This window comes from Mirounga angustirostris, unplaced genomic scaffold (assembly GCF_029215605.1).
Source record: "Mirounga angustirostris isolate CCGP_5_RB_7025 unplaced genomic scaffold, mMirAng1.0.hap1 SCAF_6, whole genome shotgun sequence".
NCBI classification, from domain to species: Eukaryota; Metazoa; Chordata; class Mammalia; order Carnivora; family Phocidae; genus Mirounga; species Mirounga angustirostris.
Genome location: NW_026991714.1, coordinates 132761084 through 132788606, shown reverse-complemented (window position 1 = coordinate 132788606; position 27523 = coordinate 132761084). Strand labels below are relative to the sequence as shown.

The window sequence follows — 27523 nt, the reverse complement described above, 5'->3', positions numbered from 1 at the left end:
AGGATTAAAGGATTAAAAAGAGAGAAGCAGCAGTGACATACTTACCCATTTTTGCAACTGATTTCCCACATGGGACCGAGATACCATTCTAGTCTTATCTTTCTTTACTGAAGCCTTGTTTCCTGTGTTTGGGGACATTTGAGTGACTTTCAGCTTTTTTCATTAGCAGAGGGGCAGATAAATGGTCTTGTTGTAGACTCTTGGGAAGTTTCTCTCCTCTTTTCTGCACACAACCCCTCCATGTTTTATACCTGCTGGTGAATGAGGAGAGGTGTGACTCTCTGGCCTGTGGAGTCCACAGAGGTCTCAGCAGGAAAGCCACAAAGCTGACCCCTCCTCAGGATGGTGGAAATGCTAACTCAGCCTGTCCTTCAAGCGCCTGCTCCAGATCAGAAGCCAAGAAGATCTAAGCTTACATATGTGTGACCCAAGCCCCAGGCCATCCCAGTTTCCTGTGTGAGAATCGCAAATACTACCACCCAGCATTATGAAATGAATTAAATGACATACTGTGTGTAAAGCACCTGCTTGTTGTAAGAACTTGAAAAGATCCCATTTATATCCAGCTAGGGATTGCTCCTTTCTCTTTATTCCCACAGTACTTCCTTTCTAAAGCATTCAGCTCTGTGAGTCCCTTCCCAGCTACAATATACAATGAGGGCAGGTATCTGTTTTCTCTTTTTGCATCCTCAGTAGCACTTAGAAAAACAAATATGGGTTGTGGTCAGTGCCTAGAAAAACAACCGAATGCATGATGGATAGATTGATAGCTAGCTAGCTAGAGCTTGGCATCAGGCTGATTGAGAAAGCAAGAAGTATACTCTTTGAAACTCTTTAAATCTCTGTCTTTCCCTCTCCAAAGAGACTGTGTATCATGGTGGTTAAGCAACTGAGCTCCGGTCTAAGTTTATTTGGATTCAATACCAACATCCCACTTATATGCTAGCTGATATTGGACAAATTCCTTAAACTCTCCTCTGTCATCTGAAAATGATCAGACTTTGATTCCAAATATGCACCCTGATATACTTGTACTGACCCAGGGCTGTCCAGTTTTGAATGCCCTATAGGAAATAGTTGAAAGACCTAGAATTCAGACTTTAATTCCAAATATACACCCTGATATACTTGTACTGATCCAGGGCTGGATAGAAGAAACTCCCAGAATGGGAAGCAGTTCTCTGCAGTTCCTGGTCAACTTTTGGGTCTCTTGTGGATTTGCGCATGAAAGCTAACACTTTTGAATGAAAGGATAGAAAATCAGTAAACCTTTGGATTGGTTCATAGGCACGTTTTACAACTACCAGCCCTACCAAAAGAGATACTCAGCATTGAATCATCTAGCATTTAATTCCTTAAACAGCCCATACTTCCAAGAGGAAATCCAAAGTGTTTGGAATATCATTCCTAAGATTAGAATTTCATGAAATAGCAATGCCCTTGTGTTACAATTACTCAGATTTTTTGATCCCACTCTATTCTAGATGCTTGCTACAATAATTGCTCATGTAATTGGAATGTGATGTTTATGCCTACAAAAGTCCATCACCAATATAACTACGGTCAGTTAGTCAGACCATTAACAAATACTGAAGTTCTTTAGGTCAGCAAGAGAACATTATGTCTGGGTTCACATGCAGTTGTGAGAGTAAAGAAGTATTGGAAGGAGTGATTTGAATGTGCATGTAGGGGCCAGGTCATACTTGGCCTTGTAGGTCAGATTATGAAATTTAGACTTTAAGATCAACGGGAGGACACACGGATGTTTTGAAGAGGGGGAAAAAAACAATTTTGTTATTTAAAAAAAAGTTATCGTGGTAACACTACAGAGGGCGGCTGGAGGGAAGCAAGACAGAAGGCTGGTGGCATTGACAAAGGCAGTGCAGCAGGCCAGAACAGTTGAGGTGAGGTTAATGAGAGAGATTTGTAGGGCTCAGTGACTGATTAGGTTTGGGGAGAAAAGGGGGGGCCGGGTAGAGTCAAGGAAGACTCACTCAGAGCTCTAGCTTGAGCAATGACAGTAGCATTTATTAAGCCTGGGAACACTGAAAATTAGAGTAGATTGGGGTATTTGACATTGGATGGTATTGTAATGGGAGGAGATCTTACAAATGTGTAGTGTAACCATGGAGGAGACTGAAGCCCAAGAGTGCATTGGCTTCCTCGGTATCCCAGAGCTCAGGCGTAAGTCCGTCTCTCTGGATTCACAGCCCGGGATGGCAGAAATGGATAGGTCCATTCTTAAGGAGCGTCTAATGTGGGATCCCATTCAAAGGGGACTTTATGGTGAAGCCAATGAAGCTTAAAATTCAGAGCCTTCACAGGCATAAACTCCTGTGTATACTGGGCATTTGGGGGGAATTGTAGATTGTTTCAGGTACAGGGGGAAAGCTAGGTTGCAATCAGGAAACATTTCTATTTTCCTATTTTTGCCAAACTGCCTAAAGGTATCTCAGAAGAGAAGTATGTGAATTTTTAAGGCACTGGTAATTTGTTTTGAGCTAATTTGTCATTCTCATAAATGTTCATTGTTAAACCTCATTTTATTCATTATTTTGTGTTCTCTTTCTTGAAGAAAGGCCCTCAAATTGTGTGACTCTCGTCCTCACAAAACCGGTGTCTAGGCCTGATGCTCCTGGTTGCAGTCCTCACTTGACTCCTTGATCTCTCCCCCATGTCAGAACTGGCCCCCTCCAGTCCTTCCTTCTGTACATAGGAACCCCTGCTTCCTGCTCCGAGTCAGCATATGGTATGTTCAGATTATTCCTTACTCTCAGAAGTGCCTTATTCAAGAACAGATTCTTCTAAAAGTATAACCTCCACCATTTGTCAGACGAGATGGTTAGAGTTACATGATCTTTGCAGTCCTTTCCAATTTTGTCTTAAGTTTCCTGTAAAAGAGTGACAAAGTGCTAAATATTTTTATAACCACCCACCAGTCATCTAGATGCCGTTGTAGAGGATTAGAACTAGAGTCCTGTAGAAGCATTTGGGTTCTGTGATTAAATGACAAGAAATGCGTAAGAATCATTTAACTTCTAGAGGATTCTTTCCTCCAACAGAAGCCTTTATTATTTATTAATAGATTTTACTTGGGATTTCAAGATGTTATTTAAATTTCACTTTCAAGACAGCTTTTTTAAGCTTTGAATTTCCTCTTGGGCAAATTGTGTCCCATCACGCCTTAGCACTCAGACAAGGCGAACAAAAGATCTGTTAATAGAGGTCTGTTGTTATTGCTTATTTATTTATTTTTTTTAAAGAGAGTAAGATGTTTCTCTTTCTCCCTGGTTCACCTTAAGATTTTCCCAAGGTAAAGGAAAATATTTGAACTTACCATATTAACTGTCACTGATTTTTTTTTAAAGACTTTATTTATTTGACAGAGAGAGAAATAGAGAGAGAGCACAAGTAGGCAGAGTGGCAGGCAGAGGAGAGAAGCAGATTCCCCGCCAAGCAGGGAGCCCGACATGGGGCTCGATCCCAGGACCCTGGGATCATGACCTGAGCCATCTTAATGGACTGAGCCACCCAGGTGCCCTTACTGTCTCTGATTTTTTATTCTTATTGTTTTTGTTAGTTTCACTGTATGGTAAATGAGAAGAGAAAATAAAAAAAAAATTAAAGCCTGTATTCTCATTTTTTTAAATTCCATTTTTATTGAAGTTCATCTTCTGACACTTGAATCACCATAAGATGCATATCTTTATTTATTAGCTTCCTGTTAGTGTGTTGTGTTAACCTTGAAAAAATAGTATTTTTAAAAATTGAGTTAACCTCTTCAGATCCATGAATAACAGCATAAAAACGAAGATGCCAAAGTAGAAAAAGGAATGACTTGGTTCATTTCTTTGTATTGAAGCTTAATATAAGGAAGCATAAGAACAGAAGGGCCCCTCATCATTAACAGACAGTTTGCTGCTTAATGGTTTGTTCATTTTATGTGTGGCTTCTCATGTCGGGAGAGTTTAATATTTAGATTATGTCTATAATTCAGACAGAGAGTGATTTGAGAACTTGGAGGCTTGTATCCCTCAGATCAGTGTATGGGGGAAGTTGAAAGGGAACTTCTCCATTCTTCATATCCCTTTTCCCTCTCCTTACAACCTCTTTCTCCTTACAACCTCAGGTTGTCCCCCTTTAACATAGACATAGGGGTTTCCTCTCTTTGTTTTCTAGGTTTCCAGAGAGAAGATAATGCAAGAAATATTTTCTTACTATTTTATAACTCCTTATTTATGTTTCTATAACTAAGTACCCAGTGACCTAATTCAAATAGGGATTAAGTCAGAGAAAGATGGTCTGTTCCCTTCTTATGGAGGGGAATGAGGACAGCATGGTATATGGTTGGTTTCTTCATGAATAGTAGATTTGCACTGGGTATTCTTTGTGGTTTCCTTGGACTTTGTCTCTCCAAACAACTCACTGAGTTTCCTGCTTCTCTCCCCCTTCTCCCTAGCCTCATTTGCTTTGATGTCTTGAAGCTTTGCCTTTAGGTCTCTCCAGGTCTAATTTTTCTATTTTACTCTCTCCTTCTTGTCAAGAGGTCTTGCCTAGAGTATGTGTTTTCCTTATATTTTGTACAACCATTTTATCATGGTACTCTTTGGGAATTACATTGATACTGGTATCAGGCTTTTTTCTAGGAAAAAAAAGATAATTTAGCACCTCTCTAGCTCTCCTGGTGTAATGCAGATGGTTAAAATAGAGTATAATTTAGAGCAGAGTAATTTAAATAGAGAAAGGAGAATATGAAATGGTTAACATCCACAAGATATGGATATATGCTTTGGGAATTACCCTCTTTTTTTATTCAAAAAGAAGAGGAGGAGGAGAAGAAAGAAGATTATGGAGGACTGAAGTGCTGCATATTGTGAGATTAATGGATTTTGGAGAAAATGTTTTTTTTTTTTTTTAGTTGATAGTGTCCCTTCCCTTGAAGAATAGAAAAACAAGTTCTATTTTCAAGACTTGCATCAAAGAACAACTTAGGTCCATTGGGTTTGTTTGCTAAATATAATGACCTGGCTCTAGGAAGAGAGTTAATAGCCTTTTATTACATGCATTTCTTTGCTAGTCACTACCAGGAAAGAACTTCGACTTTCAGCAGAAGAGGGGAGAGAGATGTGAGTTGTCTTGAGTGAGAGCTGTAGTTTTTCTCACATGGAAACCCTTAGGACAGTGGTCCACAGCTCACGTCCCATCCGTGACCTCATATCTTAGCTGCAAATGACCTCTAGAGGGGAACAGAGTCAGAGGAGGATATGGCAGATTTTAACTTAAAAACGTTCTACTCTCCAAAAGGGCAGTCCCATATTCTACGGTTTGCTCTGTGCCTCATGTTGAGTCAGTTACCTATATACCACTGTGTCTGTCTGCTACACAGTTGGCTGTCTGGTCTTTTAAGTTCCTCAGGGAGGTCCACTAGCCATGTAACTCACTCACACCATCTCAGTGTCATTCAGAGGATATTACCTAAAGAAACATTTTATTAAATTATGTGTGGGTTCTTAGAAAATATGAAGGCCATTTGGAATTAAGGACTCCCCAGAGGCAAAAATCTGATTGCTTTCTGGCTGGCCCCATACCCCAAATTCATCCCACCCTTTCTACTGTTTTTTTCTTTTCAAATTGTGTTTGTGTGTGCTGAATTACCTCTGATGACTTCAGATGCCCGTGTGTGATGGTTGTGTGAACCCTTATACCAACCTTTCAACTCCCCTCTGAGGGCTCTTAATCCGATTTAGCTATTACTGAATTCTCATCCCTTTGATGACTCAAATGGAGTGCAATTACACATTCACTTAAATCTTCTGAAAATGAAGATACTATAAGCTGTTCTGTTGAAATCTGCAGTTCCATGTGCATGCATTCATTATCTGGAACCCCTGATCTGGAAGCCGCCAACTTCTGTGATTGAAGTGGAAGAATCATCCCCTAACACTGGATTTCACCAAGGTTCAAAGGTTTTTTAAAACAAATTGAAAATGACAAATGAAAATGCCACTTACCTAAGGTCAATAAAGAATTAAAACTCATTTATCTCATATAAGGAAAACATATTCCAGGGATGTCTGGAAGAAGGCAGAGGGAAGGAGGAGTCTGTGGCCGGTACCATGTCTCATGGATAACAGGTCTACAATACTTTTGAATTGCACAAAAAGTGAGGATCCTTCACTAACCTTTCATAACAGAAATACTCAGGACAACATACCATAGAGATCATGAAGCGCAGTAAGAGTCTATATATAATGTGATTTAAACTTGTCCACCACTTACCAGCTGAATAAATTACCTAGCCTCTGTGTGCCTCAATTTCCTCATCAGAAAAGAGAGAGCGAGAGAAGTACTTGAAATACCCTTAATAATGAAATTTGTTTGGCACACAGACTAGGGCTCCGATAAATTCGACATGTTATTAATAATAGCAACTACTTACATTTGCAGAGTACTTGAACATTTTCACAGAATTTTTCCACTTCGTGTTGTTTGCTTCTCCCTTCTCCCATTTCTAAGAGATTAAGGAGAGAGATAACATTATCTCCTTTTTTTTAATGTTTGTTTTTAATGTCTTTTTCAGTATTTGAGTGACTTATTTGAGGTCTCTCAGTGGCAGGCATTACTCGTTGTTACTCGGCAGCCACTACCCACTGTTTCTTTACTGGCAGAGCCCATCTCTTACCACAGGAAACACCAAGTCCATCTCCAGACCCCTGTCTTCCTCATTTTCCCAACTTTCATTGAAGCCATGATGTGGGCATGTGGCTGAATAGTGTTCATTGAGACTATAGAGATTTTGCTGGAAGGGCTTTTAGGGAAGTGTCCTTTCTAATTTAAAAACAAAAAAGCAGATGTACAGTAAAGGTCCTTCTTTTCTTTGCTGAGTGTAGCTGCGTCTGCACGTGCTACAAAGAAGTGTTAGGACCACCTTGCAAACAGGAGGGCACACACGCTAAGTGTTAACACTTTCAGAGAGGAACTGTGTACATCGTGGGGATGCCTGATGGCATTGTTAGCTGTATTAGTCCTGGAACTGCATAAACTATGGACCTTTTTTTTTTTATCTGAGACAATATATGCCTCATTATTTGAGTGATTTTTAGTGTTCTGTTTCTTGCTGCCAAAGACATTCTAACAGCTACGGTGGCTAAAGCAAGACTCAAAATCTGGTCTTCTGATTCCAAAGCCTTTATTTGTTTGCTTGTTTATTTGTATGTTTTGGCAGAGCATACTGCCGTCCTGTATTTAAGGCATCCACAGTAGAGCCTAATGTATCTCTCTATTCTGATACTCTGTGTCCCAGGGACTTGCTCTCTTCTGACTGCTCTGTGAGCTTTCACACCTCTGGACTGCTATCCTCATGCCACCTTCCCTTAGAATACCAACTCTGTAGCTTCTCGTCACCATCAGAATCACGCACATCTTCTGGGATTTGTCTTGACTGTCTTCTTTTGTAAGAGTCTATACCTAATTATATTTTCCTTTCATGCTCGCTAGGGGGTTTAAACACTGTTCTCCTGTTGCAAACCTTTGTCTTCCTTAGTGTAACCATCTGCACAGCTCTGCCTCCCCACTTGACTGTGAGCTTCCAGGGCCCGGTACCAAGTCTCATTCTGTCTTTGTGTCCTCACAGCACGTAGTTTTTTTGTTTGTTTGTTTTGTTTTGTTTTGTTTTTTATCCCTGCCTCTTAAGAAGGCTTGATAAATGTTTATTGAATTAAATGTGTAGAATTTTAGAGCTGAATGTTCTTTCTTCTGAAGAAGGCTCTCATTTTCTGGGAATTACAGAAGGTTCTTATTCTTGGATTTATGACCCCCCTAGGATTCAGGAGATCAGTGATATCATTAAAGTTATAGTCATTGTTTTATGCTCCTAGATTTTATTGGATCAGATTCTTAAATAATTCATGGCTACTCAAAGGAATGAGAACTTTGTTTAAGTTAGAAAGTTGAATAATTTTGTCTTTGGCTCTCTCATCCAAAGACACAATCTGGAGTGTGCATATTTTTAGGAAAACCACTGTTGTAAGTTTGCTTCTTTTCCCCTAAAACTGGAGTGCGAAGAAAACAACCCAAAACAAAAACAAAAACAAAAAATTCTGGCTATTGAACACCCCTCTTATATTGTATCCTGTTCTTCAGTCCCCTGAAAGATTGTTCTAAATCTCTTCAGGCCTTATAATTTTTTGTCCCCATATCACTTCTATCCACGTTTTTTAAAATATCCAACAAGCTGGTCTCTGGCAAGCAGAGAGGAGGCCATTGGAGACAGGGAATTGAGGAAACATCAGGGCATGCTGGAAGTTGGTGGGGGAAGGATGGAGGTAGCCAGCTTTAACCCCTGAGCCAATCTACTGGCATCTTCAGTGTGGCTTTGCCTTTGCCCACCCACGCTAGACTGTGGCCCACCCCAGGTAGGTGGAATTAGGACTGTTAGCATGGATAAGTTCTGTGGAGTCTCCCCATGTGTTACAATGACAAAAACACCTGCCCAGGCCAGCCCTGAATCACTAATCACTGAGAGAAATACAAAAGAAAATGCCTTGTTTTATAGACTAGCATCTGTGTTGCCATCTACATTATTCAGGATTTGGAACTATAGATCTTCAGGAATAAAAGAGACTTTAGGATCTTCTAGCCCAGATTGCTCACTGTCAAGGAACCAGGGCCGCACTTCTGTTTGCCTCGGGATTAGAATCTGCTTCTGCAGTTGGACACAAAGAAAAAAAAAGGAGGCAAATCATTATTAATTGGAAAATGAGGAGACGTCTTGCTTTTCTGAGATTTCCCAGAGAAGATGAGATGAGGTGAAGTGCAGTGGCCAGGCCAAGGATTCTGGTAGAAGTCAAATCTCCCTAAATGTCTGTAAGTTCTCCTACAGCTACCCTAACCTAAATTATTCATTTAAGAAGAATAGTAAGCTTGCTAAGCAAGCTCCTCCTTCAAGAAAGATTCTCAGTAGCCCTCCACCAGGTTGCTACTCCTAAGCTAAAGAATTAGGAGAGAACACTCATAGGGGGAATATGTGCATCCTCCTCAGGGAGTGGGGGGAATGTGGGAGATATATTGATGCACATCCCCAACCTTCCATTCCCCCTTCCTCTGGGATATATTGCTGTAAGTTAGCAAAGGAAAGGGTCAGCACACTATGTTCCTTCCTTAGGAAAAGAAATGGAGAATTCCTATCCTTCTACTTGGGAAGTGTGGAATAAACGTTGGTCTAGTTATTCATATGGGTGTTTTCAAAAATATATTGTGTCGAACCAGATTACCAGGAGGGTGTTTTAGGAGTTCCTTAAATGTTTGGGGTTTCATTTCTAAATTATATTTTTACATTGATTAAACAAAACATGCTGTCACATTCGAAGGTGTCGTATGTCCAAATTCTGGGCATGATGGAGACTGCCCACATGTAAACTTAGGTTGCTGTCATACGAGAGCCAAATGCATACCTGGAAATAAGGCTTATCCTGATGTTTTGCTACAACAGAATAGTTTTGGCCGCCTATTGCTGTTTCATAAGAGAACACTGTTAATAGCCATTGGCATAGTAGTGTCTCTGTTTATCTCTGTGAATGCTTTTGTTTTGTAACCCAGTGAAGACGGAAGTTGGGGTTAGATGAGCGGGGAGGTGGATTGACATTTTCCTTCCCTAGGGTCCATTGTGATGGTTGCTTCTCACCCCCCAACTTTGAGACATAATTGACAAATATAATTGTATATATTTGAAGTATTCAGTGTGGTGCTTTGATAAACATATGCATCGTGTAATTATTGCTAAGATCGAGATAATTAACGCTTCCATCACCTTACATAGTTAACTTTCTCTCTCTCTCTCTCTCTCTCAATTTTTGTTTTGTGTTTGTTTTTTGTTTTTTGGGTTTTTTTGGTGAGAATGCTTAAGATCTACTCTCAGTAACTTTCAAATGGACAATATTGTATTTTTTTTTTGCTTTTATGATATATTTTGTTTTGTTTTGTATTTTTATTACATTATGTTAATCACCATACATTACATCATTAGTTTTTGATGTAGTGTTCCATGATTCATTGTTTGCATATAACACCCAGTGTTCCATTCAGTACGTGCCCTCTTTAATACCCATCACCAGGCTAACCCATCCCCCCCCAGAACCCTCAGTTTGTTTCTTAGAGTCTATAGTCTCTCATGGTTCGTCTCCTCCTCCGGCACCCCCCCCTTCATTTTTCCCTTCCTGCTATCTTCTTCTTTTTTTTTTTTTTAACATATAATGTATTATTTGTTTCAGAGATACAGGTCTGTGATTCAACAGTCTTACACAATTCAAAGCACTCACCATAGCACATACCCTCCCCAATGTCTGTCACCCAGCCACCCCATCCCTCCCACTCCCCACCACTCCAGCAACCCTCAGTTTGTTTCCTGAGATTAAGAATTCCTCATATCAGTGAGATCAAAATGCGAGAAGATACCTGCAAATGACATATCAGATAAAGGGCTAGTATCCAAAATCGATAAAAAACTTATTAAACTCAACACCCAAAGAACAAATGATCCAATCAAGAAATGGGCAGAAGACATGAACAGACATTTTTCCAAAGAAGACATCCAAATGGCCAACAGACACATGAAAAAGTGCTCAGCATCACTCAGCATCAGGGAAATCCAAATCAAAACCTCAATGAGACAATATTGTATTATTAATTATAGTCACCCTGATGTACATTAAGGCCTCAGAACTTCTTATAACTGAGCCCAACTGCATAGAATCCTTGTACTTCAGATCCTTTCACATGGATCTCCCCATTTCTCTTTCCCCTCCCAGTCCCTAACAACCACCATTATATTCTGTCCGTTTGAAATCAGTTTTTGTATGTTTGTTTTATATTCTGCATGTAAGTGATACTGTACAGTATTTATTTTTCTCTATCTGGCTTATTTCACCTGGCAAAATGCCCTCCAGTTTCACCCATATTGATACAAATGGCAAGATTTTTTTTTAATGGCGGAACAACATCCCACATAGATACATATACATTGTGTTTATGTGCACGTGTATATATACCACATATATTTTTTTAACGTGATGGTTTCTTAGCAGCTACGTACAGAGGGGTAGGTCAGAGGCTGGGGTGGGTGAGTTGGTGGAATTATTCTGTAGGAGCTTTGGAAAACTCTGGGAAAAGGGGTAGTAGTTTGGTGAGCCCAGATAGTGTCAGTTTAGCTCAGTCCTAAGGAGGAAGCCGGTGATCACTTCCTTAAGGAACCTCACTCATCCCTGCACAGATCCCGGCACTGTTTCTGGCACTCTCTCACCTTCTAAGGGATGGATGGTGTGAAAATAACAGCTTGAGGGCGCCTGGGTGGCTCAGTTGGTTAAGCGATTGCCTTCGGCTCAGGTCATGGTCCCAGGGTCCTGGGATCGAGTCCCGCATCGGGCTCCCTGCTCTGCGGGGAGCCTGCTTCTCCCTCTCCCACTCCCCCTGCTTGTGTTCCCTCTCTCGCTGTGTCTCTCTCTGTCAAATAAATAAATAAAATCTTAAAAAAAAAAAAAAAAGAAAAGAACAGCTTGATGGGTTGGCTTCAACATACAGACGGACCAAGTGACGTTCCCCCAGTAGCTTTGTAAACAATGGATATGGCAGGAAGGAGCCACAGCAAAACAAGAGTACAGATGGCTCATGGTGACAGACCGGGTGGGGAATCCTGAGCCATGCCCTTGTGCCAAGACCCACAGATAACTGGGTGCTGACTGAGGTCCTGGCCCAGAGTAGGTGGAGGTTGTTAAGCCATTGATAGTTGGATTATAGCTATTTAAAGAAAGTATCCTAAAATTTAAAAAGGAACCTAAAAAAGCTATTACCCTATGGTCATCACTTGCTCTTTTGAATCAGGGATATTTTGGTACTATACAATGGAAATGAGATATAGAAAGAAATGAGATGCTGATGAGTATTCCATTTTGCGTGTGTGTATCAAAACAGCCTTGCTCTCATTGATTGGATTTATAATTCTATGCAGTTGGGCTCATAGAATTAAATCTATACATGGAAATTGTTTACCGAATGAATAAAAATAAATTACTGTTTATGTATTTTTAAGTACATATAACATTTCACTTGATGAAAAAGTTTCACTGTTTTTTTTTTTTTAAGTTTGGGAAAAATGCACAAAAATAGTAGACAATGGGACCAGAATAGGCGGGCGGTTGCATTCTCCCCTTTTCCTCATTGGGTTGGGTGGTGGGCCCTTTAACAGGTACCAATTCTATTAATAGTATTGCTAATTAACCAGGACAGAAAAGCGAAGAAACAACAAACCAGATCTAATACAATGAGGCATCACTATCCAGGAGTATGGGGGTAAATAATGCATACAGACAGAGAAGGGGAAAAAAGCTAGGGAGAGAGATTGCAAGGAATCGACTGGAGACATAACTAAAGGTTAGCAGTTCGCCCTTCTTTCTTGCTCTCGTTCTGAAAACAGAAAGATTAGATTGATTCAAGCAGATATACTTTGGAATGCCAGAAAGGATGCCTCTCCGGGTGTGGTATTGATAAACTGCCTGAGTGTATCAGTGACATTTCGTTTTACTGGCCCCTCAAGAAGAGGCAGGGAGTGGATTTTTACCTCCCTGCCCACCTGCCTGAGAATTGCTTAAACTGTTTCTCTCTGTGTGTGTGTGTGTGTGTGTGTGTGCGTGAGGGGCTCCACACCATTGCCTGCTGGGTTAAAATGTTCCTTCTCTGGGGCTCCTCTGAATTCCCTCATCAGATGGATGGGAGATGCAGCCTGTGCCCAGCTGAACTTCATTACTGAGTGTACTGTTGTATTGAATCAAGAGAGCAACTACCCAGAAATGCTTTATGCCCACACCCCCATATTCTTGGTGGGGGATTTATAGGCCTATTTGGCAAAATCATACCGAGGTGGAGTGGTAACGTCACTCTGTGTCTTCCAACAAACAGCCACCCTGCTGCCGCTGATCAGCGTTCCTGGGATGGCGGTGATTGAAATTTAGTACTTAGAGTGACTTAATTGGCACGCAGAACTGTTAAGCATATGCCCCCACCGCAGGTGGACCATCTGATGTACCTATAGGGTGCCCAGTACCTCACACATGCTCACATTTTGCTCAAGAAGCAAGCTTTGAGCAGGTCCTTGAAGGAAGCCTGCCCGGTGGTTCAGGAGAGGGGTGGCCTTAGATCACAGCTCCTCAGATCTCTGCCTGTCTTTGGGTTACCATAGTTCTTCATTCCCTTGAACTTGGGACAGACCTAAGGTTGTGGAGTTCTAGTTTGCTTGCTGTGAAAGAAGTGTTGGGAATCTGCTCATTGATGCTCGTGCCTTCAGTAAATCAAGCCCTGTGCTGGCAGAGTGGAACTTGGAAAGGTTCTGTACTCCTTGGCAGCTTGCTGCCTTGGAATTCAAGTTTAGAATGTTCTGTGCTCACTGTGACTAGAACCGATCCCTTGGCCTTCAGGGAAAATCCTGGAAATCGATGTCAACATTTTTCTGCTGAGTTGGAAACAGCAGGGCTGGGCCAAATGGTCTCAGTTATGTGAATCAGGAGAGAAATGGAAACCTCAACAGAAAACAGAGCAAACCTATTAAGTTCTTGTCCTTATGTAAGGAGAGCGAATGAGGGGTGAGGACTCACTGGGTAGGAACACACTGCTCTGTGGACTCTTCCCCTGTGTCCTGAAGCTCACGTGCTCCAGGTAACGGGGGGCCCTGGTCATCACTTCAGACGCCGGAAGACGCAGTCTTCTCAAGCTGCCATGATGGGCGTGAGTGTCCGTGGGACTGAGGAGGGGTGGATAAGCTGTCTGTCAACTGAGGTTTTCTTTGATGAGCTCCTCCTGTCCTAACTGGATCACAGACTACAGGCCCCATCTGTATTTACGTTCTCCCCAGGCATCAGGCGAAATCCTGGTTCCTAGTAAGTGTGCAATGAGTGTTGAATTCTGAAAGAACAGAATCGTTGGAGTTCCTCTGAGTGACTTTGAGAATAGCAGCAGTTTCAAAGCCAAGAAGGGTTTGCCGTTAAGCTAAAGGAGCCGAAGTGTCACTGTCCTGGGACCTGTTCTGAAGTTTGAATTTGTATGTGTATATGCTGTTGCTTATGGAGGGTTCCCCCAATTCTGTAAGCTTCAGGACCCCATAAAACATAAATATGCTCCTGTTAAAATGTTCTTGCTGAGCTCTTGTGGAAGCCTGGATTCCATCCAGTGGCTTTCCCAGAAACTGGAGAATCAGAAGAAACGGATAAAGCCAGCCCTGCAAAGGAGAGGAAAGGGAAGGGACTGACATTTAAGGACCCCATGCAGATTGAAGAATAATTAGCCTTTATTACCTATTTTAACTCCTCACAGCAAGCCTTTCTGGATGATGGCCTTACTGCTTGCCCTCTTAATAGATGGGGACATTGAGGTTCAGAGAAGCTAAGCAACCTGCCCAGTGTGGTACAGCTATTAGGGCTGGGACCTACATCACTGACCTTACTCTCTCCCGACCATCTGCTCAGGGGCTCCCTTGCAGGGTACATATTTGACAGCTCTGCTAGCCTTCCCTGAAAGCCTTCAGCCCACCAGGGTAAGGAATGCCTGGATGGGCAGGTAACTCTTACTGCAGGACAGAGGGAGAAAGTTGCGGAGGGGATCAGGCCTGAGCAGTTTAAAGGAAGGCCCTGGCAAACCCTTCCCCAGTCAGTTAAGTGATGCTGTAACAATTCATTCAATTATGTTAAGCACCCATTAAAGGAATCCTAAGTCCTCCCTTGGGCCATTTCAGTTCTATGATATTGTAATTGTTTGAGACTAACCATGATGTCTTCTTTTGCCTTCAGGTGATTCTCATTTTGACAAAGCTCTATGACTATAACCTGGGGAGCATCACTGAGAGCTCGCTTTGGAGGTACGTAGATAAAGTGAGCTAATGATTACTGTGTTACTTAAACACGACGCCCATGACTGCTCTTCCCCACCTCTTTTTTTCCGGGGGGGGGGGTGCGCGGGGGTGGAGATTTTTGGCTCTGTGTTCTCACAGCTTCCTCTATTTGCTCTCTGTTTTCTTTAGTCACGGATTGGGGTTTATCCCCAGGCAGGCCAGATCCTTACTTCTTTATAGACCCCTTGTTTTTGCCACAGGTCTTTTTGCTAAACTGTTCATTATGAGGTTGCCTTTATGTGTTTTGGTTCCCACAGTTCTCACTGATCTGTGAGCTTGTTGGAGCAGAAACAAAAGAACGGAGGGGTGTTTGCAGAGAGGATCTACAGCACCGCTTCTTTCCTGGCCCTCAGCTCACTCGTGTGCACACACACTTGTGTGCATGCCTTCCTGTCTGGGATTCACACTGTATTGTGTGAATATAAATTCTTCAGATGAATGCTATTGATCCTCGAGGATCTGACTCACTCATTGAACACCAGCACACACGTGCAGTTAGGCTGAAACTAGGGACAGGAAGGTCCTCAGAAACCCAGGCAGCTCTTGGCTCCTTTTGTTCTCAGGGGCTATATGTTCCATTGTTTCTGTTTGTTTGTAAACATGGGCTTTATTGGTCTCATCATGCTTGGGTCTTTGCCAGTCCATGTCATGTGCCCACACCCAAACCGACCTCAGCCACCGGAGGTGCTTGGTTGCTTAGGCCTGGATCTTGTGATAATCCCTGAGCTGGGGAGAGGGTGGAGATGACCCCAGGGATGATATTTAGCAATCACTGGGTTGGTGCCCAGCCCAGAGTCTGATGGGTCAGTGCCGTCGTTACAGTGATGGCTTAAATACGTTGACTATCACTTCTGATCAGCCATCCCTGAGCACATACACTGCTGTGCACAGAGGATGGGGGTTGCGGGGAGAGGTGGTACAAAGAATATGGGAGCTGGGAGTTGCCTCTGGGCAGACACAAGCAGGCGGCTCTCCCGCACGTAGGATCAGCAGGGAACTTCACCCGCTGTCAGTTAACATGACCAGGAGAGACTGGCTACTGGGCCTCAGTCGCAGGGCTAATGTCTAGGGAGAAGGAGTTCAATCTGCCCTTTGGGTCAGGGGTCCATCCCTGCTACAGTGAACAGTGACGGGGCTGGAGGGGAGGTAACTGTACTTGCTTTACCAATTGGGTTGTAGGGCAATGCCCTTGTCACACAGAGGAGGGTCATGAGTTATACACCCTAAAGGAATCTACCCCACAAAAGGATTGTTCGCTAAATTTCATTTTAACCTGATGGCTGTTTTCCATTAGGCTTCACACTCCATATAAGAAACCCCAAATAAATTGTTGTGTGCTTTAGGAAAACCCCAGCAGACCAAAGAAAAGGATAGGATCCTGTTCTTGTGCTTGTGGTGAGGTGTTTAGATTATTGAGCTCTTCCCCCAACAAGAAGGTCAATTATGCAGAGTTTTGGTCCCAAGGAAATGATGTAACTAAATTAAAGTGTGGGAAATTTGGTAGGAGCCTCAGAAAGTACAATTCTTTAATGCATTAAGGGCCTGACACTTGCTTTATTGTTTAAATTCAGGACCCCTTCATCAGACTCTCTGTGACTCTGCGTAAGCTTATGTTTCCTTGATAGATTGCTCTAATGTATGTACATACATGAAAGTAAAAGCCAGCTTTTACTTTGCGGTGCATCTGCTGTGTGAAGTGTAGTCGGCATGTTAGAAAATTAAAAGATATGCAGTTCTGTCTCAGTGGGGACAGAGGCTGTTGGCGGCCCCAGTCTCAACCCGAGCAGGGCGAAGGGCATGCCCCAGGGACAGGAGGAACAGCTTGCCCTAGACTGCTGAAAGTCAGGTTCACCATGCTCCTTTCCTTCTTGTGGGGTACTGTGACTGATGCCCTGGCCTAGGGAGGATGTTTTTTTCTCAGCTCAAGAAGGGGGGGTGAGTTAGTACAATTAAAATAAATAAATAAATAAAAATTTTGTGTGCAAATAAGCAAACAAAAGTAATACCAGGCCTTTCTTCTGAAGGAGCAATCTCCATGGGCTTAAGCTTTGGAAAGTGTGGAAAGAATCATCTATTGATCCTTCAGTCTTAGGATCGATTTCAGTGGAGGATATATACACATACATACACATACACACACGTATACACATATAATATACCTGCATATGTTTACTTTTCTGATTGAGCCACGATAGTCATTTATCGTGTCTGCCCTATGTTACATGTCTCATTTGTAGCAGAAAACTACTGTGGGTGCGCTATGCTATTAAAACTATCAGTTTAATGCTTTGATAGACGAACCCATGCCTTAATGAAAATATAATTTAGAAAAGAAAAGAGGGAAGGAGAAAGAAAAATATTTCGAATACTTCATAACTGCCTTGGTAGGGTTTGTGTTTTAGGGTGGTTCACGATGCCCATGTTTGGTTTTTAGGGAATCTCTTTGGGGTGTTAATATAGAAGAGGGAGGGAGAGTCTGGGTTAGCCCTGCTTGAAGGAGACTAGTGCCAAGCTCGTTTTCTCCTGCATCAGCTCTTACTTTCTTTTTAGAAACCTGGCTTAAAATTGGGGGCTCGCTGGGGACAAGCTGGAATTTAGGTATTCTCATTACATCCCTAGCACAGAGCACTGGACTTAGCCCATGATGATGCTCAGTAAGCATCTGTTCTTGAACAGACCAGTGAATATTTAAATTTCATATTCTTATTCATTTATTCAACAAAGATGTATTGATTAACTCCTGTAGGTCTTAGATTGTTCTGGTCCATGGAGGGGAATGTGGGTGTGTACATAGATCAAGAGCACGTAAGCTCTGTCTTTCAGGTGTTCATTGTCTAGAGGGGGGCAAAGATGCGTGGACAGTTCAAATGAGAGTTAAATGTACTTTTATGGAACCTGCCTTCTATAACTGTATTGGATTGGGTACTTAGGCAGCCACCTAGAGCTGCCAGATCCCAGAATAAGATAGATCTAATGTAAACAGACAAACTGTCATACAACATAAGTTTTGTGATAAAGACACGAGATAAGCGTTGCTTCTTTACTTTACTCACGTGTATATTTTCTCTCCTCAACCAGACTTTAAATCCTTAAACCCAACACCTTTCTGGTTTAATGATAATGGCAATGATGCTGGTGATAATGATGATAATGACAACAATAATAAAAACAAACTTCTATTGAGCGGTCACTATGTGCCAGGCATGAAATTAAGCGCCACACGTGCAGTACTGTGACCTCTTACTTCATTTTTATGGTGTGCTCAGGGTCATGCGATTAGCAAATAATAGGCCATACATTTACGGGCATGTTAGTTAATAAACTTCAATCATTTTACTGCTTACCTGTCTTCGGGAGTCCCTCTGCCTTCTGGTGACTCTTTCTGTACCTGAGCAAATAAGCAAACAAAATTTTAATCGTAAATATATGAAGTAAATAGAGTTTTTAAAGAACTGTGACATTCTGAGCAGCTTATTACTATTCCAGAAAAATATCGGGCAAAAGGGAAATGGCTTCTTGTCCAACAAAGAGACATAGCACTTTTCAATGGAGCCCTTATTCCTTACAAGTTTTTCCCACCAAACAGTGAGAAGGGGTCAAGTGGCAAATGGCATGGGGTGTCAGAACAGGAAAGAGGCCCAGAGGCAGCTGACCATGTAGTGATGTCCTAGCTTCGCACCTTGCTGGCTCAGCAAGCTGTGGATGACAGGGTGAGATGCAGCTGCGCTGAATTAATGAGCTTCTGCTCCCAGGTGGTCTTGTCATTGACTACACCTTAATCTTAGCGCAAGTTGTTGATTTTGTTTTGTGTTGTGTTGTTGTTCACTCAGGGAGTCCAACTGAGAGGAAAGGGGGATGATCTGACACAGAACAATTCACCAACCCTCAGAATCTTCTCCACTTTACAGTGGATTAAGCTTTGAGATTCGGTAGAGCTGGTGGTTTTGCCATATTGGAGCAAGATAAGCTTAAAGGTTGAGATAAATAAAATGTCAAAATCTAGATACAGTATCTCTGAGAAGAAATATATTCATCTTTTTTCCCCTCTAGTGCCTGGGTAATCAGTACTTTGCTGAGAGAGGCTTAGCTGGTGAGAAAGCCCTAGGCAATTCTGGAAGGAGCTGAAAGGGATACTCTTTTTTTTTCCCTCCTATTTATTTATTTATTTTTGATGTAGTGTTCCATGATTCATTGTTTGTGCATAACACCCAGTGCTCCATGCAGAACGTGCCTTCTTTAATACCCATCACCAGGCTAACCCATCCCCCCACACCCCTCCCCTCTAGAACCCTGTTTGTTTTTCAGAGTCCATAGTCTCTCATGGTTCCTCTCGGCCTCTGATTCTCCCCCTTCATTTTTGAAAGGGATACTCTTAAAGGGACAGGCAGCCCGCGGTGCCCATGTCCTAGAGCTCGGCTGACATGGCTGACTTCTCTTCAAATCCAGGGTACCATTTCAGATTCAGGTGAAACACAAGCAAGCGTCCTAACACATCTTCAAATTAGGTACTTTTCTAGGAGCAATACCTGCTTTTTGGGCACAAGGAGCATGTGGCTAAGGTAGGGAGCATGGTTAGGCTTTCTGTGATTCCACCCTGGGAGCCAGCCCTGTGTCCTCATCTTGGGTGTTACACACAGCAGTTATCAAGAGAGGCTTCCCCGTGGAGTCTTTGTGGAGAGAATGGCTCTGTGGAGAGTCCCTTGAGACAGTGTCTGTGTGGGGTTGGCTGCAGACAGTGCTGTCTGGAGAGCGCCTGTAGTTCAGGCTGACAGAAGCTGACCGGAAGTCTGGGACTCTGCCTTCCCTGTGGTGGATACACATTAGCTAGGCATATATTGCCTTCCCTCTCCTCATCCAGGGCAAGAGCAAAGTGGCAGCTTAGGATAGGTTGTTAGTCCCTGCTTTGAAGGATGCTTTGCTACAAAATCCAGCTTTCAGTCAACTACAAAAATAAGAATATAAAAAATAGGGATACCCACCCTAAAAAAAGAAAAAGAATCAAGCTACCGTATGATAATTTCCCCACAGGAGGACTCTTCATGTCACACAGCTCTGATGATGTTACTCTTCTCTGTGCATGCAAATGTCTAGTGCCTTTCCAGGGGTCTCAATGAGAGAGCCACACTCCCCAGCAGGATCAGGACATGCTTTGGATTCTGCATTCTGGCTTCTTTTGAGCTTTCTAAATCTCACTCCCTTTCCCATATTTGTGTCACATGGAGTTGCTTGTTGCTCCTGGAGTTATAAGACTATTGTATTAAACCTTATTGTTATTTTTTTAATTGAAAAAATGTAATATATGCTCAATTATGATGAGCCAAACAGTGCAGAGACAAATAAAAATGTTAATAGTCTCTTCCCACACAGATCTAGCCTTCCTGAGGTCGATGATGCTAAGAGTCTTTGGTGATTCCGTCCATATCATCATGCCCCAACTCAAAAAGATCAACAGATACACACATATGTCAGGATCAATAGGCATAACCAGTCACAGAACTCTGATAACCTGTTTGTTTCCTTAACAGTGAGTCATCGGTGTCTGTCCTGATGACTATGTGAAAAAGAGAAAGTTAAGCATCAGATCGTATGGATGTCCAATGCAGAGTTAAACAGCTACACCCTAACTTACATAGTGCTTCATGCGTGCCAGGAAATGTCCTCAGTGCTTTTTACCTTCCTATCAGCCTACAGAACAGGCACTCCTAGTATCCCAGGTTTGCAGATGAGAGGAGTGAGGCTTGCAAAGCTGAGTCATGTTCCCAGCATAATGCAGCCAGAAGTGGTTCCTGAATTGATCCTGTTAATGCCTGTGCCCCACGGCCTCCCCATTACCTTTTCAGTGGATCTCTAGCTCATGTCCACAATATTTGCTATTACATATAGTGCTTCCATAAACATATTGCAATCATGTCCTTGTGTTGGGGTAATATTCTTGCTGTAGCGTACTCTGGAGTCCTAAAGGTGACACTGTAGTTTCAAAAATATACACATATGTAGTGTTAATGGATAGCTGAGATGATTTTTAAAAAGATTGGAACAATTCACACCCATAAGCAGTAATAAATTATATATTTCCCAGTGATTTCGCCAGCCCTGGGGATTTTCAATTTAAAAATTGAATTTAAAATTAAATTAAAATTTAATTTCATTGAGGGGCGCCTGAGTGGCTCAGTCATTAAGCGTCTGCCTTTGGCTCAGGTCATGATCCCAGGGTCCTGGGATCGAGTCCTGCATTGGGCTCCCTGATTGGCGGGGAGCCTGCTTCTCCAACTCCCACTCCCCCTACTTCTGTTCCTGCTCTTGCTAACTCTCTCTCTGTCAAATAAATAAATAAAATCTTAAAAAAAATTAATTTAGTTGAAAATTTTGCGAGTTTTTTCAGTGAAAATGGTGTGTTGACCTCCGTGTGGTTTGAGGGGTATTTCTCTGACCACTAGTGATGCTGAACACTTCCTCATAGGTTTATTGCTCTGTGGCTCGTAGACCTTCTGTTCCCACCTGCCTCCCCCCGCAGCCAAAGTAAATCATTCCTTCCTCATTAATACTGTAGCACATTATGTATCTTTGTCTTAGGATGGTTGTCAGATATATATTTATTTGGTTCAGTTTAACGAACATCGACTAGCCCCCTATTTTGTGCCAGGCACTGTGCTAGACAGACCCTGGGGAAAAAGATCCAAGTAAGAAATCGTTTCTTCCCTACAAAAACTACAAATCTAGTGAAGGGCGGATACTCAGCGGGTGATTACAGAAGTGTGGCAAATGCAGTGTGTAGCTATGCACGAGCTATTGTCAATGCTCATCTATTTCTATACTGGCCTGGAAACTCAAAGTCTGTGACCACGTCTTAGTTATTTTTGTTTGCTTGGCACCTAAAAGAGAACTTGGCACATATTAAATATCATTATATATTTTTTTTTTTGCTTAGAAGCAATATATTAAGAAATGGTTTAGGGTTTCTGAAATCCGGGTTTGTGTCTTGTACTGGTTTATATCCTAAATTTTTAACCTCATGCCCTCCAGGTAGGAGATACTGTATGAATCATATGCTACATGATCTTGTGAAAGGACATCACAGTCGATCAAAGAGTAGGAACACAGCCAGTGCCAAGTGGGAAGAGCCCAGATTCAAGTTTGGGAACCTGGTAATGTCCATAGATGACCATGAATGTTTGTTGGCCTCCTCAATTCTGACAAAATCTTCTTGAATACCCACATGAAGGCTGTTTCTACAAGGATCTTCCTACAGACTCTACGCACCTTCTTGAGATCTCTGTGAGGGTCAGGCCTCAGGCTGCCCCTCTGCGCTCCTCATTGACCTCAGCGGTTGGCTCTGTGCTGAGTCCCCCATTTCTCTTTTTAGCAAAGTAACAGATGAGATACACATTAAAGCAATCATTGCCCTGATGTTCTCGTAACTTTATCAATATGAGCCCAGGAAACAAGAAAATATTCCTAGAGAAAGCGGAGCAACTAACATTCTAATATCAAAACTAGTTATAGATTCAGGAAGTACTTAGGATATTAATTCCCATTTTACTACACTGTCTTTGAGTATAGAATTCTATACTGAGCACAAAGAATTTCAGAAGATGCACAATTTAATTATGTGTAGCAACATACAGTTTCATTATTCAGTCAATGCAACGCATTCATATTTCAGATCTCAGCCTGAATACCACCTTATTTCTAAAAAACTAGATCCACCTTATTTAAGAGAAGGCCCTTGTTTTTGTCTACCACAGTTCTTTGTGTATTTCATTCAGTGTACATGTCGTGATCTGTAATGATTTTATTTATTACTTGGCTATTGTCTGATGCCCACCGCTAGAATATAAGCTCCCTGAGGGCAGAGACTTTGTATTTTTCACTTTCTGTTTTATTGCAAATGCCCAGAAAAGTGCCTGGCACATTGCCATTTAAGTGAGATTTGTCAAATTAACTGAATGTATAAATAAGTACACATCTGGAATCATGCTAAATGGTGTGAATCCAGATATGAATAAGATCTGATTGTCACCCTTAAGCAACTCACAGTCTGGTGGGAGAGACAGATAAATAAATGAGATTAACGTGTCAAGTACCATAATAGAGGCACCATAACACGCTCTGGGTTGGGAAGGGAAAGCTTCCTGGATGAAAGGATACCTGAACTGACTTTTTTTTTTTTAAGATTTTATTTATTTGAGAGAGAGATTGTGCATGAGCAGAGGGGAGAAGCAGAGGGAGAGGGAGAAACAGACTCCCCACTGAGCAGGGAGCCCAATGTGGGGTTCAATCCCAGGACCCTGAGATCATGACCGGAGTTGAAGGCAGCTGCTTAACTGATTGAGCCACCCAGATGCCCCCTCACTCTTGATGAACAAGTAGGAATCAGGCCAGTAAAAGAGGCTAATTATTTTTTTTTTCAAGATTTTATTTATTTATTTATTTGAGAGAGAGAGACAGAGATAGCGAGAGAGAGCACAAACAGGGAAGAGAGGGAGAAGTAGGCTCCCTGCTGAGCAGGGAACCCGATGTGGGACTCAATCCCAGGACCCCAGGATCACAACCTGAGCTGAGGTCAGAAGCTTAACCAGCTGAGCCACCCAGGGCCCGAAGCTAATTATTTATCTATTGAGTGTGTACTGTATTCCAGGCATTTTTATATGCTGATGACACAGCATCTTAAGGAGATTACACGAGATCACAATATAGTCTGTGTATGGATGGAGTATTTTAAAGATGATTTCAGAAAAATAGAAATGGGCCAATTCAAATTCATCTGTGCTAGGTATTCTGACATTTATCCCAGAGGAGGTAATGCATCATTGAAAGTTTGGAGCAAGGGAAAGACTTGATGAAATGGGAATTTTAGGGAAAAAATTATCATGGTATCATGTTGAAGATATAGTTGGAAAAGAACAAGACGGGTGACCATGAGAACAGTAGTCAGTAAAGTAAGAGATGAAAAGGAGTTGACTTTTGGTGGGCGGGCATGAAAAAATGGAGTATGGGATTTCATGGGGGTGGTGATTCCAACAGATCTTATAAAGTAAAAACGAACGGACCAATTGGATGAGTGAGAAGGTGGGAGGAAGAGACATTTCTAGAATGACTTTTCTGCTATTGTTTTGGATAGTCCAGTGGATGGTGAGGCCACGTACTGCATACATCTGCTCTACTGATGTCTACTGAGCACCTACAACTGAGAATAGGTTATAGAAACAACTCTTCCAAGGAAGAAGCTGTGAAGGGTAATAAAGGAAGAAACATGATTTTCCATAAAGGAGGTCATAGACTAAAGGGATATCTTCCTTTCTTGAAGAGAGGGCAACCCTGACCATGTTTTATGGGGGGATAAATCAGTGGGAAGATGTTGAAAATGTGTGAAAACCTCAGAGTGAATCCAACTGGTAGATTGAGTGGCAGAGAAGGTAAGTGTTGGGAGCTTATCCAGCCATGGTAGATCAGGGTGAGCACAGGGGGAGCATTTCTTCCACTGAGCAAGGAAGCCAGAGTGGGGCACACACAGATCAGCTTTCCTGGGAGACCAGGAGTTGAGAGAGTTCCTGACATTTGGATTTACGGTGAGTGAGAAATGGACTTGAGGATCAACAATGTGGAAGGGCTGCTGAGGAGGCATGAGGCGGGAGGGCTCAGGGGCCTGCAGGTGCAGTGCTGGGTGGCTATAGGCTGGGGTTAGCATGACTGTGCTTTCACTGCAGTGAGCCCTATGTCATACTCAAAAGACGGTTGGTTATGTAGCTCCTGAGAGGTGTTGAACGATGACAACAGGGTGAGGTTGCTGAGGAGGTTGCAGTGGTAGATGAGGGGGTCCATGCTACATAGAGAAGAAAGTGAAGCTGGGGGTTGGGGGAGGACAAATGGCAGAACAGTAGGAATCCCAATCCAAGTGTGTTTAAAAGCCTACAGAACACTTAAGAAATAATATCCAGAGGAGTGTGACTTTTAATAATATTAAACTTAGTACATATCTAGCCCCCAGGGGACTTTGTGAAAAGGAACTGGTCAGAGCAGGTGGAGTTTATCTGAAAAGCCTTTTATTAAAGCTATTGTTAAGAAATCCACTCAGCTCTGTAGGAGAAGGAGTTGCTATTTTTCTGCATATGTATGGAACTGCTGGATCTGCTTGTCAGGTCCCCGACGTTCCTAGGTATTCGTGAGTGACAACTTACCTCCATTGCTTTGGTGAACACTGAGCAGCCTCCTCTGATCTGGTTATGGTAGGTTTTTACCAGGCAGCTCTTAACCTCCAAGACCTACAGCTTGTGTATTAACCACGTCTGGTAGTCACTGTCCTATCTCTCTTGAGAGAGAGAAAAAAGAGAGACAGAGACCAGCTCAGATGTCACATTGAAGTGATGTTGAGTTTCTTTTGGTCCCCTTTTTTTTTTCTTCCCACAGTTTGCTCTGGAGCCTATGCCAATGATTTGCTCCTTTTATATTTAAAAGTCCTAGTTTTGGGACTTTAATATTCTGGATTCTAAATTTATGTTGCTTTGGCTTCCCTTATCCCTCTCCTCTTGGATAACCATATTCCTTGAGTTTGATCACTCCACTTCCTAGAATTCCAATGAAGGAAGATCATTATATGCTCTAGCCATGGTCAACGCTTGTAGGTTCCGCCAGACAACAGGTGCTCTTGGAAGGCCAATCCATAAACAGGTCAGCACTTGGGCTAGGATGTTGAACTGCCTAGACAGGAATCCAGGTTCTGTCCACTCACTAGTTCTGAGATGGTGGTGGGGTTTCTTAATCTCTCTGCTCCATTTCCTCATCAAAAAAAAGGAGTCATAATAGCACTTATCTCATAGAATTATGGTGACGGTTATGTTAAATGTGTATCACCTACTAAACACTCAGTAAATAATGCAAAACAAACAAAAACATTGGATTTTATACTTCTTTGGTTGTCTTTGCTTGAAATATTTTTTCTCCTATATTTGATTTATCTAATAAAGGATGATGATAGCCATTTATAATGGCTATTTCCTTTGTGCCAGGAACTTCTTCAAGAGAACTTTATTCATATCAACTAAATTAATTCTTCCAATAATCCTATGAGTTGGTACTATTTTTATACCCATTTTATAGATGAGGAAACTTATACACAGGATCATAAGGGTATTAAGCAGTAGAGAAGAGATCTGAATCCAGGCATTCTGGGTCTAGGACGCAGGCTTTGAACCCCACAGGGATTCTCTTTTCCCTGACCATCCTCTTCCATACAGAGAATAAATTACTGCTCAGGTGCTCTTACCATTTTACATGTTTTCCTTTTTGAATGCATTACTTTGAATTTTAAGTACTTTCTGTATATTTATTCCCCTTATGGGGAATATGTTGAAGGTTGCCTGTTATTTTCTTTTGTGTCCCCAGTGCTGAGCACAGTTCTCGGCCTGTAGTACGTGTTCAGTAAAAAGGAGCACCAGGACAAATATATTGGGGAAAGAAGATTTTTTTAAAAAATTATCTATGTCTCCTGTGTACTTAATTAATGGATGTAAAGCTTGCCCCATACTGTATATCAAAGGTAATCAAAGGTTAACTTCCCTTTGTTACTGAACTCGAATGTCAGTTCTTGCTGTAATTTATTGCCATGGCACATGAAGGAGGTGACAAATATTAATTTGATTTCAGCGTGTAGATTGACACTGTTATGCTGCATGTCTATAGTGATGCTTCCATGAGTGTCAGAAGCTGGTATGATAGTAAAAGGAAGATAAATTTCTTCCCATTTGTGTCTCCTGGTTGCATTTCCTTCTGTTAGCATCAGAGGGTTGTTGAAAAACAGATATATGTTGGGCCCATTTGAATTCCTGATCCTGAGCTCTGTGCTGTGCTGTCACCAGAGAATTAACTTTAGGTGGAGGGACATGCGACAGTCATGATAGAGCAGCCTCCCTGTGAGCAGAGGCCAGGGGAGTTGTGCATGTCAAGGAAGCTGGTATCCGGGGGTGGGGGCTTGCCCTGTGTGTCATAGAACAAGAGGAATGAAAGCAGCCTTTACTGGAGAACTTCAGAAAACCCTTCCTCTTCTTTCAGGTGAGGTTTCCAAAATACTGTTCATCCATAAATCAAGCTGGGGCATTTTCAGTTCCGTTCTCCTGTTTCCAAAGGGAAATGGTGTGCTGAAGAGTTATTCCTCAGCACGGCTTTATTTCTTCCTCCTGCTGGGATGTATTAGCAAGGTCATCACCTTTGGTTTATTGGTTTCAAACAATCTGTGATTGCAGAGGATTATGACTTCTTAGCTTGCAGAAGCAGGAGATGCAATCAATTCATGAAAGGCACAGGACTTTATTTTTTTCTTTTAAAAAATGTATATTTATTTCTGCCAGCATTTCTGGGGACCAGGACTTAAAAGAGCTTTTTGAAAAGAATTTATCTTTGAGTGTCCTGCTTCTTCACCCCTTTCAAATAAGAACATTGAATCAGGCCAGTGTGAACTTAGCTTTAACTCTTTGAGTTTGAAAGAAAGAAGATGACTTGACGGAAGTCTGTCTTCTCCATCCCCAACTCTAAACCACATTAATTGGGAAATTTATACTCACTGCATTATGCATTATTCCATATGCTTGGAAATAATTG

The 27523-nt window shown here is 42.0% G+C and overlaps 1 protein-coding gene across 3 annotated transcripts in view; it reads left to right on the top strand.

Moving 5' to 3' along the window:
* Window positions 1-27523, top strand: part of SORCS1 (sortilin related VPS10 domain containing receptor 1) — a 507270-nt gene that overhangs the window by 171315 nt on the left and 308432 nt on the right. For all 3 annotated transcript variants that reach the window (XM_064595254.1, XM_064595255.1, XM_064595253.1), the window contains exon 2: window positions 14829-14896. In XM_064595254.1, the coding sequence (XP_064451324.1) occupies window positions 14829-14896 (68 nt within the window). The remainder of the gene's footprint in view (window positions 1-14828; window positions 14897-27523) is intronic.